This window comes from Narcine bancroftii, chromosome 6 (genome assembly GCF_036971445.1).
Source record: "Narcine bancroftii isolate sNarBan1 chromosome 6, sNarBan1.hap1, whole genome shotgun sequence".
Taxonomy (NCBI): domain Eukaryota; kingdom Metazoa; phylum Chordata; class Chondrichthyes; order Torpediniformes; family Narcinidae; genus Narcine; species Narcine bancroftii.
The window spans coordinates 250,252,575-250,268,058 of record NC_091474.1 but is presented as its reverse complement, the minus strand read 5'-3'; the positions used below and the strand labels follow the sequence as shown (position 1 = coordinate 250,268,058).

The window sequence follows — 15,484 nt, the reverse complement described above, 5'->3', positions numbered from 1 at the left end:
TGGAGAAGGTGAGGGGTTTTGCAAGTGAGAGAAAGAAGGGCATGTGGCTAGCAGTTTGAATCTCAGATGGAGAGAGAGACACACACAGCTGAAAACAAGCCAGGAGAAGCTTCTTGTAATTGAAACAGAAAGCTCCAGAGTGGCAGATGGCTGGAAGTTCTATCTATCTGATGTTTCTCTTAGAATAAGGGAAACAGAAAGGAACTCTTTGGTAGCCTAAAAAAAAGAGGTTATCATCTGGAGAATCCTGATGGGGCAAGTTTCATCAGCAAGACATTGAGGTGACATATGGTGGTACCTCAGTTGTGGAAATCCTCATTTCTGTAAACCCTACAAGAACATTCCTGAGCGGTAAACATTTACTTTTCGAGCACCAAAGCCTGGTGGACTTTATACATGTTAAATTCTGTGCACAATATAAGAATTGCCTGCAACCAGTGAACTTGAAAAAAGGAGAAGTGAGATTGAACTGAAACAAAGAACTTTTCTTAAATTTACACACACATTACATACACGTGCGCTTAGAATTAGAAGGGGGTTAAGCTGGGTAGTTAAGTTAATAGTGATAAGTTAAAGTTTGATTCTATTTTCATGTTTAAAGATAATTAAAAACCACTTTTGTTTAACCGTTTGTGGTGGTGAATATCAATTGCTGCTGGGTTTTGGGGTCCTCTGGGCTCGTAGCACTGTAGGTTTAATGATATAACTACACCTGACAGATGCCCTGTCCCTCATATACAAGATTTTGCTGCCCATCTGCACAATTGCTGTGTTTTCTCCAATATTGATCTTGTCAACAGGTCCCGGTCCATAAGGATGACATTCCTAAAATGGCGATTATTACCCCTTTCGGGCTTTTTGAATTTCATAGGATGCCATTTGGGTTGAAGAATGCTGCTCAAACCTTCCAGCGGCTTATAGACGCTTTGGGCAAGGATTTAGAGTTCACTTACATCTACTTGGATAACATCCTCATAGCCAATCAGACTGAACAGTATCACCACCTGCATTTATGCCACCTGTTTCAAAGTCTGGAGGAATTCAGACTTACCATCAACCCTAGCAAATGTCAATTTGGCAAGTCCACCATCGATTTCGTGGGACACAAGATCACAGCCAATGCTATCTTTCCGTTATCCAGCAAGGTAGATGCAGTCCGTCCTTTTTCCAAACCTACCATGGTTAAGGGTCTGCAGAAATTCCTGGGCATGATAAACTTTTATCACCGGTTTATTCCCGCAGCTGCTGACATTCTTCGACCACTGTTTCAGATCCTCTCCACCAAGTACAGCGACATTACCTGGACATTAGAGGCAGAGATTACGTTTACGACTGCCAAAGACGCTTTGGCCAATGCAGCAATACTCACCCATCCTAGCCCTGATGCTTCCTTGACACTTAACACAGATGCCTCAAGTACGGCCATGGGTGCATTTCTTCAGCAGACCATCGTCGGCCATTGCCAACCCCTCGCTTTCTTTAGCTGACATCTAAGGCCATTGGAGATTAATCCGGAACTGTTGGCATTTTATCTGGCCACACGGCACTTCCGATATGTTTTGGAGGTCACGTTTCACTGTGTTTACAGATAACAAGCCACTCGTTTTTGCCTTCAGCAAAATAACGGATCCATGGTTAGCAAGACATCAGGGTCACTTATCATACGTTTTAGAATTCACGATGGACGTGCGCCATGTTTCAGGTAAAGACAATCTCGACGCAGAATTGCTGTTGAGATGAACTGTATATCATATTCAGGGTGGAATTGATATTCCTGAATTAGCCAGTGCACAGGCCATGGACCCCGATGTTCAGGCATACAGTACGGCCATTACTAACCTGGACATACAACAGGTGGTACCACAACTGGGTGGCCCTACCCTACTTTGTGACGCATCTTTGAGCTACCCTAGACCAGTGATTCTGGCATCTTGGAGGGGATGCCTTTTTGACCAGGTACACAGCTTGTCTCATCTGCCCATCTGAGCATCCATCAAGCTCTTGTTGAATAAATACATGTAGCATGGACTGAAAAAAGAAGTTGTGCAATGGGCGCGCACATATACCTTCTGCCAAACTGCCAAAATTCAGCGGCAAACCAAGGCATCTCTTCAGCTTTTCCCAGCGAGACACAGGAGGTTTGAACACGTGCATGTGGACCTGGTTGGACCATTGCCAGTATCTCAAAACATGAGATACATTTTAAGTGGTAGACCGTTTCACACGCTGGCCAGAGGCCATCCCGTTGCCATCCAGTAACACTGAGACATGCGCCAGAGTATTCATTGTCAGATCATGGAGCACAATTCACCTCTGCATTATGGACCGCCTTTGTGCGCTTTTGTGGCATATACCTGCACCACACCACAGTGTACCACCCACAGTCCAATGGCCTTGTGGAACATTTCCACCGGCAACTCAAGTCTGCACTTAAGCCCTGACTCAATAATCTCAATTTGGTCGATGAGTTGTCATGGGTTCTACTGGGAGTGCACACGGCTCCAGAGGAAGATTTGTCTGCATCGTCCACAGAGATGATTTATGGTACAGTCCTTGCAGTTCCAGGGAACGTTCAACTCTGACCTGGATGTCCTTTAGCAGCTTCGACATGGTGTCACAATCAGCAAACCTGCTCCTACCAACTAGCATGGAACCCCTAAACAACATGTGGCCCCACCACTCCTGTGCACTGATTTTGTTTTTGTACACAGACAGGTCCCAGGAGCGCCGTTACAACAACCATATGAAGGCCCTTGTGATTAAGAAGGATGAGGCTGTGTATACTTTTGGACATTGGGGGGCATTCGCAGCTGTTTAGTGTGGACAGGTTCAAGGCTGCCTATATGGATCCCACTTCACCCATTCAGTGCCCCCTGCCCAGATGGCGAGGGCGTCCACCGAAGATGCATGCAGTTGATATTTTAGTTTCTGGTGATGGTTCTGAGGGGGTGGTGTAGCGGCCGTGTAGAGGGCCGAACGGGTGCAGAGTGCGTTATCATGAACCATCGCCAGCGTGGTTCTGCGGGCGTGCAGGACCATAATATGGACAGCTGAATACTCACCTAATAGACCGCACGCATTGTGGTGCTATGTGCCAAGGAATGGGACGTTGATTTGTGGAGTCTCCCGCCAGAAGGCACGGGACAATCACAGGGCTTAATTTAAACCTGCCAGTCCCGTGGAGTGGCAACAAACTTGTAGTGACGTCCTACTTGTTCCGTGGAGCCCGGGACATGCGGTATATAAAAGAAGTCCGAATAAATCAGTCTTGTGTTGACTACTGACTAACCTGGTGTGTGTGTGCATTGCTTTAGTAGCTCTACTGAAGTAGCCAGTAATTTGCAGTCACTGTCTTCAAGTTGCTCTTTGCTCATTTCCCACCACTTGTTTGGCTACATTACCAAAAGTCATCCATCATATCAATATTCTGGGTCAAATCTCTTAAAGGTATACTTTAAAAATTATGTCATTCAGCCCCTTGAAGCCATTCATACTCAAGCCATTCCATCTATAGAGTCAAAAGAGTCTATCATGTCCATGCTGACTAAGTTGGCATTCTCAGCTACTCCCATTTATAGAACATTATAGTACAGTGCCAGCCCTCTGGCCCACAATGATCACAAGATAAAGGAACAGAAGTAGGCCATTCGGCCCATCATGTCTGCTCTGCATCTTCACCCTGAGCTAAACCGTTCTCTCATCTAGTTCCAAATTCTGGCCTTTTCCCCATATCTCTTGATACCCTGACTAATTAGATAACTACCAATCTCCTCCTTAAACTCGATGATCGGCCCTCCATAGCTGTATGTGGCAACAAATTTCACAAATCCACGACCCTCTGGCTGAAGAACTTTCTCCTCATCCCTGTTTTAAGTGGGTACCTTCTAATTCTAAGACTGTGCCCTCTTGTCCTGGATTCACCCACCAAGGGAAACATCTTATTCACATCTACTGTGTCCAATCCTTTCAGCATTTGAAATGTTTCTATGAGATTCCCTCTCAATCTTCTATACTCCAATGTATACAGTCCAAGAGCTGCTAAACGTTTATCATATGTTGGCCCTTGCATTCCAGGAATCACCCTGATAAATCTTATCTGAACTCTCTCCAACATTATCCCTTCTACAATAAGGGACCCAAAACTGCACACAGTTCTCCAAATGGGGTCTCACCAGTGCCCCATCAACGCCTCCTTACTCTTATATACTATTCCTTCTGAAACGAATGCCATCACAATATTCACTTTATTTACTGTCGATCCAACCTGATGGTTAACCTTTAGGTTATCCTGCACGAGGACCCCCAAGTCCCTTTGCACTTCTGAACATTGAATTTTCTCCCCAGCCAAGTAATAATCTGCCTTGTTTCTTTCCTCTCCCACAATGTCCAACCGTGCATTTCTCAACATTATCTCATCTGCCATTTCTTTGCCCTCTCTCCTAAACTGTCCAAGTCTCTCTGCAACCTTTCGGTTTCTTCAACACTTCCTACTCCACCATCCATCTTAGTGTCATCTGCAAATTTTGCAACAAAACTATTCAATCCATAATCTAAATCCAATATACATGGAAAAAGAAGCGGTACTGACACCGACCCCTGCGGAAAACCTCTAGTAACTGGCAACTCACCAGAACAGCATCCCTTTATTCCCACCCTGCCTATCAGCCAATGCTCCACCCAATCTAATCTCTTTCCTGTAATTCCATGGGCTCTCACTTTATTAAAGCAGCCTCTCATGTGGCACTTTATTGAAGGCCTTTTGAAAATCCAAATACACAACATTCACAGCCTCTGCCTTGTCCACCCTACTTGAGATTTCCTCAAAAAATTCCAATGGGCTGGTCAGGCAGGATTTTCCGTTCATGAAACCATGCTGACTTGGACCTGTCATGTCATGCACTTCAAGATATTCCATAACCTCATCTTTGAGGATAGACTCCAATAACTTTCTGACATCAGTAGTGGACTAATAGGTCTATAATTTCCTTTTTCCTGTCTCCCCCATTTCTTAAACAGCAGAACTATATTTGCGACTTTCCAGTCCTCCGGAACTATGCCAGAGTCTATTGATTTCTGGAAAATCATTTCCAATGCCTCCACAATCTCCAAAGCCACTTCCTTCAGAATCCATGGGTGCACCTCATCTAGTCCAGAAGATTTATCTACCTTTAGTCCATTCATCTTACTCAGCACCATCTCTCTAGTAATCCTGACTGTACTTAATTCTATTCCCTGAGACCTCTGACTCGGGTATATTGCTCTGGTCTTCCTCAGTGAAGACTGACGCAAAATACTATATCTACACGTGTCTCTCTTTTACACTTTCTCTTTTGAAAACCTCTCAGTATCCTTTTGCGTGTTATTTGACAACTTCCTTTCATATTTCATATTTTCTTTCCCAGTGATTTTCTTTGTCTCTTTCTCCAAGTTCTTAAAGTTTCCCAGTCCTGTTTTTCCCACTAATTTTTCCTTCCTTGTCTTCCCTCCCTTTTCCTTTTATTTCAGCTTTAACCTTTCTTGTTAGCCACATTTGTACTATTTTCCCCATTCATAATTTTCTTTTTCCTTGGATTATATCTATCCTGCACTTTATTTTGTGTAGAAATGTCATCCAATCCTGTTCTGCCATCCCTCCATCGAGCTTACATTTCCCATAATCTTCCTCTCACACTACTGTAATTCCCTTTGTTCCACTGAAATATTGACACACCTGATATCAGCTTTTGCTTTTCACATTTGAAACTGAACTCAATCGTATTATGATCACTACTTCCCAAGGGTTCCGTTACCTTTAATTCCCTAATTGCCGCCTCCAGTTTGGGGGCCTGAATATAACTGCTAATAGGATCCTTTTACCCTTGCCATTTCTCAACTCAACCCATAACTATTCCACCTCTTCTGACCCTATGTCCCTTCTTTCTAGTGACTTAATATCATTGCTTACCTTCAGGGCCACCCCCTCTACTCACTTGCCTATCTTTCCTATACACTGTGTACCCTTGGACATTCAGCTCCCAATTGCATCCATCTTTAAGCCATGTCTCGGTGATGGCTACAATGTTATATCTTTTAATCTGTAGCTGTACAACAAGGTTATCTACTTTATTCCAAATGATCCGTGTATTTAGGTACAGAATCCTGAGACCAGAATCTGTAACCTATTTCTATTTCTACAGCAAATTATCCGCCTTTTCACCTGCCCGTCCTTTTTGTCTTCTTTGGTGCTCCTTATTTTTGATTTTTTTTCTATTTTTCTCTTTCTCAACCCTAAAACCCTGGTTCCTTCTACCCTAATCTGTACTCACATTCTGATTCACACCCCACCCCCCTAAACCCCACCAAACTAGTCTAAACCCTCCCCAACACCTCTAGCAAACTTCCCATCAGGATATTGGTCCCCCGCCAGTTCAGGTGCAGACTATCCTTTTTGTAGAAGTCAGACTTCCCCAGAAGAGACCCCAATGATCCACAAATCTGAACTGCTGCCCTGTACACCAACACTTCAGCCACGCATTCACCTGCCACAACTTCCTGTTCCTACCCTCTCTTTTGCGTGGCACAGGCAGCAGGCCCGAGATTACCACCCTTGAGGTCCAGCTTTTTAAAACTTGTTTCCTACATCCCTATATTCTCTCTTTAGGTCCTCATCCCTACTCGTATCTATGTCATCAGACCCCACATGGACCATGACATCCAGCTGTTCACCCTTCCCCTCCCCCTCCAGAATGCTATGAACTCAATCAGAGGTATCCCCGAGTCCGGCACCTGGGAGGCAACATACGATCCAGGAGCCTTAATCTCATTCACAGATCCCCCTGGCTACTTGTCTAACCAATGAGTCCCCATTCACCATCACTCTCCTCTTCTCCCCTCTTTCCTTTTGAGCTGGGGTAGGGGGGGGGCATCCTCTGTGCCAGAGACGTGCCCAATTTGATTTGTTCCTGGTAGGTCATTCCCACCAACATTAACCAAAACAGTATACCTATCGTTGATGGCAACAGCCACAGGGATACTGTGCACTGTCTGTATCTTCCCCTTCCCTGTCCTGACAGTCACCCAGCTACCTGACTCCTGAATTTCGGGGGTGCCTGCCTCCCTGAAACTCTTGTCTATAACTACTTCTGCCTCTGCCTCCCTCAAGATCTGCAGTTCATCGTCTCCAGCTCCAGTTCCCTAAATCAATTTTTAAGGAGCTGCAGCTGGAGGCAACTTCTGCAGGTGATGTCCCAGATTTCCCATATCCTGCAACCAGAGCAATATGTTGCCCAAGCTGACTTTATTATTTAAATTTAATTAAAGAATTAAACTAACTCATCTGGCCTTGCCTCTCTGGTAGCAAGCAAGCTTTTCCTCAGCTCACCAAAGCCACTCGAGTCAAAGCTTCAAAGCTCCACTCCTTCCCTGCACCACTCGAGTCAAAGCCTCAAAGCTCCACTCCTTCCCTGCACCACTTAACCCTTTGCCCTCCACGCCCTTTAAAAACTCTTTAAAAATCTTTCACTGGCCAACACTGGTCATTTGCTCCTCCTCTGATTCTCCCTTGACTGGAACTATGTACTCAACAATCCAAATCTTCCTACTTCACACCCATAACCTATTTTTCTTGCATCCATGTGCCTGTCTGAGGCTGTTAAATGCCCCTGCTGTAGCAGCCTCCACCACCACCCTTGGCAATGTATTTCCAGGCACCTACTACCTCCTGTGTAAAAAAAACTTACCTCTTACAGCTCCCCTAAACTTTCTTACCTTTAGCTTATACAGATGTCCTCTCATCTTGGAAAAAGGTGTTAGCTCTCTATTTGATCTGTCTCTCATAATCATGTAATCTGCATTTGGTCCATAACCATCTAAACTCTTCCTCTCCATGTATATTGTGATATGCCATAGGAATCAGACATGGGGCCAAAATCCTCCCCAACCTCTGTCAGTCTCCTACCATCAATACAATTTTGTATTCAATTAGCTAGCTCACCTTGGATTCCATTTGACTTGACCTTTTGGCTCAGTTTACCTTGTTATGGTCCGTGTGGACTCCTCAATCATCAATCCTCTATCACCTCTTCAAAATACTCCATCAAATTCATGAGCCATTCACAAGCCACGTGGCATCATGTTAACTGTCTGTCCTCAACCTCTGTTCTCAATACATTGCTAGTTCCAGGTCCAATATCCGTCTTCAACACTTTACCTGGTCCATCCAACATCTGTCCTCAACCCAATAATGAGTCTAGGTCCAACATCTGTCCTCAACACAATACCCATTCCAGGTCGAACAACTGTTACTGATGCCATATGAATCCATCTGAGGAGTTACTCCCTACAATACTGGCTCCAATTCCTGCAATTTTTCTTGCAACAACATTGAATCTAACCTGTATGTGTGCTTGGCACAAGACTGGCCCAAGCCAAAGACCTGTTCTCAAAACCCAATAAGCTACAGACACTTCAGACTGTGATCTGCTATCTGGGCTGTCAGTTGGAAGACAGGCATTTCCAGGGATTTTGATGCTTTCACGGTAAATTTAGGCAAATGCCCTTATAGATGTTTTAGCACTGACTGTTTGGAATGCTAATTGAGATGCAGGAATCTGGAGGATACTGAAGTGAACATTTAATATGCGGCCAGTCTACTCCCTGTTGAGATGTTTGAGCTTTCTTGAAGTAAAATGATGAGTTCTATTTTATTTGCAGCTTCCCTTTGTACTTCAAGAGATGGTGAATAAACATCTGGAATTGAATGATGATTTTCAACCAGGACGGGAAGCGTTCTCCACTCTTGGTTCCTCTGACGTGGTACCGACTTCCGTCATTGCCAGAGTTTTAGAAAAGCCAGAGCCACTGGTCCTGAATTCGGCCAAATCGAGCAGTGGGAATCAGCCCATTGCAGAGGATGTCTTTGTCCACGTGGACATGAGTGGCAATACCAATGGCATCAAGAGCACAGGGAAAGAGGGAGATCAGGATGTGACTGAGGCAGTCATACCTCAAAATGGGACATGCAGACAGCAGGTTTGTCCAGAGAGCACACCAGATGAAGCACCCACCTTTGAGAGGCTGAACCCATATCCCACTCCAGCACAAAACCTTTTCCCTGGCCGTAAAGCTGTCATTGAATTCTCTTCTGATGACAAGGTTAAAATCCCAAAGAACAGTCCCTTGCCCAACTGTACGTATGCCACCAGACAGGCCATATCGCTCAGTCTGGTCCAGGGGGAGGAAGATGGGATGGAGCAACAACGAACTGTACCCAGCAGCCCAGCATCAGATGTGAGGAGGTCAGGGCAGATATCCAGCAGACAGTACCGGTTCCCAAGGCCAGACACACCTCGAGGGCCTGGTAGTCAGTTTCAATCAGCTCAGTCTAGCCCTTTCAATAGTCCACCACAAATGTCAAGTGCATTTCCAAGCTCAGCAAGCTCAGAAGAAGATCTACTTGCAAACTGGCAGCGGATGTTTGTTGAGAAGGTGGCACCTGCTTCAGAAAAGGTCATTGCCCATCGAACATCCTTCGGCAGTGAAATGGTCCATGAATTGCAGAATAATTTGGACAACACGATTCCCATGGGTGAGAGGAAGCCAGCTTACTCGGATGGAGAAGAATCCGGCCAAAGCTACAGCTGGACAATGAGCTGGGATTCTACCCTGGATACCGACAGCACAGACTTGAAAGTTCGGAAAAGCAAATACATGCTGAATTATGGGAGCAAATTCTCCCAGGAAGAGGGGGAGCAACTGCTGCACCCTGCAGATGTCAATCAGCTGATCTCACGGCCCAGTCCGCCGCAGAAGCACAAAGAATGTGTGGATGACATCTCTGGGAACAGTTCCGTGGAAGAACAGGAAGTTCTTCTTTACGAAAGCTACACCACGGTACAGGATGAGGTGGACGAGATTGGGGACAGAACATCCATTGCTTTAGTGGGGCGACAGCAAAAGAGTCCTAAAAGAATGGGTGTCCATCACTTACTGAGAAAGGACAGTTTAACTAGGGCACAGGAGCAGGGCACCCTGCTGGACTAGATCACTGAAGTACTCTGCCTATCATGTTAACCTGCTGCCATGCAAAATGCCACTGAGCAAAAAAATAAAATAAATTTTAGTGTGCGCATCAATTCACAGAACTTGTATGAAGTTGGGCAAAAGCAAACTAATCAGCATGTGCATCTTAGTAGAATCTGGGTAGAAAAGGCAATACCAGTATTTTCTAAGAAAATAATTTTGTAAGGGATTAAATCATTGCAGAAAGAAACCCAAATTCCGGAAGAGCATCCATGCTGGATGATGACAGGTAATTTCTTGGCATGTCTCTTGGTTTTTATGTCTTTGTGTACTTAGTGTCTTGTCTCCCCTTGCACGCTTCAAGAGCGATGCGAGTGATTGAATATTTTTCAAGTGTTGTTTGGATGGCATTAAATTTATGAAGTGATCTCAGTGCATTAAGGATGGCAGGTGTCATCCTTGTTTCAAAGTCATAGCAGACGCCAACATGCATTCTGAGCTCCTTGGTTTAGTTTGAAGTCATTTATGCAAACTCTGAACATTGAAACCATGTTATAGTGTTTCTAGTTTCTCTGCCCTGTCCTCTGTGGTAATACAGTGAGTCACCAGTGCATCCTGCTTGCAGGGGGACTCGTATCATTATCACAAATCCAAACAGAGAAAAACCTGACCCGAGCTTCTGTCTTTGTTTTTAATGTTCATTTTATAATCCATGAATGTAATAATATGCATGGGTGCTTGACGGAGGCAGAAGTACAAAATGGAGACTCGCAGAGACTTGGGACAAGCATTTGAGAGTTTCCAATGAATAGCTAAAGCCTGTGATCTACAATTGGTTGAATCTGGATCAATATCAGAGGTCCCCACACCTGGCAGGTCTTGACTGCATGGAATTTGCCATTACAGCATCCTGATTGTGGATTAGCTGGTCAGCTGTAGTTATCCAGGTGGTGCTGCACCTTCCTTCAATCACCAAAGCAGAGACTCCAACCTTTCCAGCACCCAAATCCTTCCCATAGGTTACTCCCAAAGGTCTGTGGCTTGATTTCTGGGGCAAAGTAGAAGAATGGTTCATGGAACTATACAGCACAGGAACAAGCCAATTGGCATGTGTCTTTGCCAAACATGACGTGAAATCAGGCAAAAAATCTCATTTTCCTGTTTTGCACCTCATTGATCCAGTACACTCTCAGGTACACTGCAAATGGCCACCCACTTCTGGAAACACTCACCAATGGTAAGACAGTCCAGCAGTAATGCACTCTTTGGAGAGCCCACCAATGGTGACACACCCCCAGCATTCCCAGGGTCCCCTCCAGCTAGTTATGTGCTCCTTGGTCCCTCTCAACTGATAATACACTCCTGGGAACAACTCAAAAGGATAACAATTCCCAAGGAGACATACTCCTGGTGACCTCACAAATGCTAAAAGGTTCTCCAAAACTATTTTCATCCTCCTCAAATGACAGGTTTCTTCTCCAAATTTTCTGTTAGAATATTAATGTTTGCTTGGATGTAAAATCAAATCGTGAGCTAGGAGCTTGGACCTGATATCTGAGTTTTATTTTTTATAAATGTGTAATTTTGTATTTTGGCCAGGGGATTTCTTCTGTGAAATCTTCCTCTTCTATGTGAGGACTTTAAAGCAATGGTGAGCTTGGATGAGGTTTCCCAACTTCACTCTGAGGCAGTGAATTCACATGCTCCTTGTCACTGTTGGTGACAGCAACATTATGAGTTTTCACTGAAACCCTTCACTGGTGAAATCTGGACACTCAATGTCCCCTGTCAGACTTGACTTGTGAAGTAATAAAATATATAAGTAACATGTTACAGGTGATGGGCATCTGAAGTGAAAATAGAGAATATGACAAATACTCAGCAGGCCAGAAAGCATCTGTGGGGTGAAAGAATCAGTATTTCAGGTGTATAAACATATTTTGGTATCCATTCTTCAAGGGCAAAAATGGCTGTAGTCATCTTGTGTGCTCAATTAGTTCATGTAAGAAAAGTATGGACTAGTCCATGGATGGAAGGAGTATGGAGGGATATGGAATAGGTGCGTTAGTTGAACTTTGGCAAAGACAAGAAGGGCTGAAAGGCCAGCTTTCTGCGCTATAGAGTTCTAGGGTGTGTCACAGACTTTTCCCACACTGAGCACTGGTGAGCTCCAGATTTAGGTGATAAAAGAGTGGCACAGTTAGCACCAACAACCTGGACATGAGGTTCAAATCCCACGCTGTCTGTAAGGAGTTTGTGTGTTCTCCCTGTGTCCACGTGGGTTTTCCCCAGGGCTCCGGTTTCCTTCCACTGTTCAAAAACAGTATTGGGAATGTTCAGGGGTCAATTGGGTGTAATTGGGCAGCATGGGTTCATGGGCTTGAAGGGCCTGTTACCCTACTACATGCAGGGGTCCCAGAACAGGTCCCTGCAGCACTCCACCAGTCACCGATCTCCAGGCAGAATACTTCCCTTCCACTCCTACTTTCTGCTTTCTTCCTACAAGCCGATTTTTTTTTTATCCACACAGCCAAGGTTCCACTAATCCTATGCCTCATGACTTTCTGGATGAGTCTCTCATGAGGGACTTTGTCAAATGCCTCGTTAAAATCCATGTAGACCACATCTACTGCCCTACCCTTATCAATTTCTTTTGTTACCTCCTCAAAAACTCAATTAGGCTCATGAGGCATCACCTTCCCTTCACAAAGCCCTGCTGACTGTCCTTGAGTAGACACGACTTCTCCAAATTCTCATAGATCCTATCGTTAAGAATTTTTATCAATAATTTACATCCCACTGGCGTAAGACTCACTGTTCTATAATTTCCAGGATTTTCCCCTATTACCTTTCTTAAACAAGGGGACCTCATTTGCCATTCTCCAAACCTCTGGCACCTCCCTTCGGCCAAAGAGGACTGAAAGATCATAACTACCCCCACCACCACCCCCCCCCCCCCCCCATCATAGCCATCCCACACCAGTGTAACTCCCAGTGTTACAGTGACACTCGTACATCCCACACCAGTGTAACTCCCGGTGTTACAGTGACACTCGTACATCCCACACCAGTGTAACTCCCGGTGTTACTCCCACACCAGTGTAACTCCCGGTGTTACAGTGACACTCGTACATCCCACACCAGTGCAACTCCCAGTGTTACAGTGACACTCGTACATCCCACACCAGTGTAACTCCCAGTGTAACAGTGACACTCGTACGTCCCACACCAGTGTAACTCCCAGTGTTACAGTGACACTTGTACATCCCACACCAGTGTAGCTCCCGGTGTTACTCCCACACCAGTGTAACTCCCGGTGTTACAGTGACACTCGTACATCCCACACCAGTGTAACTCCCAGTGTTACAGTGACACTCGTACATCCCACACCAGTGTAACTCCCGGTGTTACAGTGACACTCGTACATCCCACACCAGTGTAACTCCCGGTGTTACAGTGACACTCGTACATCCCACACCAGTGTAACTCCCGGTGTTACAGTGACACTCGTACATCCCACACCAGTGTAACTCCCAGTGTTACACGAACACTAATACATGTCACGCCAGAATAACTCCTGGTGTTATAAAACACTGATACATCCCAGTGTGACTCCTGATTTTATACTGATACATCCCACACCACTACGACTCCCTGTGTGACACTGATACATTCCACTCCAGTGTGACTTCCAGTGCTAACTTTCCTTGTGGCCAGTACAGTCTTTGGCTGTTCAAACATGGTGGGAACACTAAGCAAGCTGGAGTGATTGCAATTTCTGGAGTGCACAAGGTATTTGATTTTGTTAAGAATCAACACACGATATTGTTCACATATTACTCCTGATTATCCATTGTGTCCTGTGGTGTAATATCCTATAATCACAATGTCACAAAAGACATCCTTCATTGTGTAGAAGCATTGATATTTCACGATTAACTCCCCAATTTCACTCTCTAAATGTATAATTATGCACTGGGCAAAATTAGTGCTGGTTCATGGAACTATGAACAAACTAGTTCAATCCAGAGTTTAGACTCAAGTCAAACTTTGCATTTCTCCAGAACATCAGCTGTTTATTCCTTGAGTCTTGGTGTGGACTGAAATGTTTGTGACCATGTTGAGCTGAAGGAGGTGAGATGGACTGATGCATCAGTCACTGGTGTGTCCAACTAACCCCTCCTTTGGTTTGCGTCACATCATCCAGTCGGCTTGGCCATTTGAAAGGCACTGCACCTTATTCCAAAACTGTCCCTTTTCCTGTCCAATTCACTGAATGTCAGTGTAAGATTGGCTAGTGGCTGCAGTCTTTGCACCCCTAGTTCCCCTTGCTACACGGAGACCTGTGCCCTTCACATCTTTGGTAAATAATTCCGAGGTCGTCATTTATTAGATTTACGTGTGTTGATGAGTTGCATTTTAAATGTAATTGGAGGGGCAGTAATCTTTTTGCACATTCACTCTGCTCCGAGGCTGAAGACCCAATGTTGCAATCCCCGATTCTGTGAGTGTGCCTTCCTCAGTTGAAACCTTTAATGTTCTGAGTGCTTCCAATCCATTTCACTCATCCCTTTGGGATGCAGAATGTTGCAGTGATTCTGCAATGTCCACGTACAAGACTCTTAAACTTTTACTACATTTATTTTCCGAATTTGTAAAACTGAACTGATGTATATTTTAAAAAAAATAAAGGTATTTTAAAATTAGTTCTTGAACCGCCTCTGTTTTGTTTCCTGTGGAGATTGTTTGCACATCAGTCCTTGAGGTATCATCCGTCAGGGTGAGGTAGGACTGCGCTGTGACTGAACTCTGCAGCTTGGCTGCACCGTGACAGGGTCTAAGGAGGAGAATATTTAATCCTGTTGAAGGGAGATGCTAAATCCGAAAGAACTCAGCTGATCCCCTGGCCTCTGTTACCCCTCCCCGCTCTCTGACCTCACCCCTCGCCCCCCCACCACCTATGATTTCATTTGCCATTGCTACCTCAGCATAACCCAGCAAGGCTGGTGGGCCACTCATCCTTGTTGAGAAACCAGTGCATTGCCTATCACATTGTCTGCCTCTGGAATCTCCCATTTCAGACAGGAATCTCTAAGAAAATGCTGTAAACAACCCCCACATTCACAGCCATTCGGAGAATAAAATTCATCCTGACAGAATTCACAAACCAATACCCAAAAAACTGAGGTACAGAATAGAATTCACACTCAAAGAACTTATGGAGGAAATAAGTAAATAAACCACAATATTTTTATCAACTCAGTTTGTGGCAAATGATAGTTTCACATCATGGAATATCTCCACGCCAACCATTTTCTAGAATTACAACCCTTTGCAAGGCCTTGTAAATTTGTAAACCAATTTGTATCAAGGTTTCCCATTTCAGATCAACCTCAGATCATACCCTTTAAACCTCCGTCAAGTTTATTGACATCTGATTATACAAGTACAACCTGACAAAAAAGTGTTCTCCATTCCTGGTGCA

The 15,484-nt window shown here is 44.7% G+C and overlaps 1 protein-coding gene across 3 annotated transcripts in view; it reads left to right on the top strand.

The window, feature by feature from the left end:
* tjap1 (tight junction associated protein 1 (peripheral)) overlaps positions 1-14,705 on the top strand; it is a 220,193-nt gene extending 205,488 nt beyond the window's left edge. For all 3 annotated transcript variants that reach the window (XM_069887923.1, XM_069887921.1, XM_069887920.1), the window contains one exon: positions 8,692-14,705. In XM_069887923.1, coding sequence (XP_069744024.1) covers positions 8,692-10,020 — 1,329 coding nt within the window. In that variant the 3' untranslated portion in view covers positions 10,021-14,705. The remainder of the gene's footprint in view (positions 1-8,691) is intronic.
* Positions 14,706-15,484: the final 779 nt, after the last annotated feature.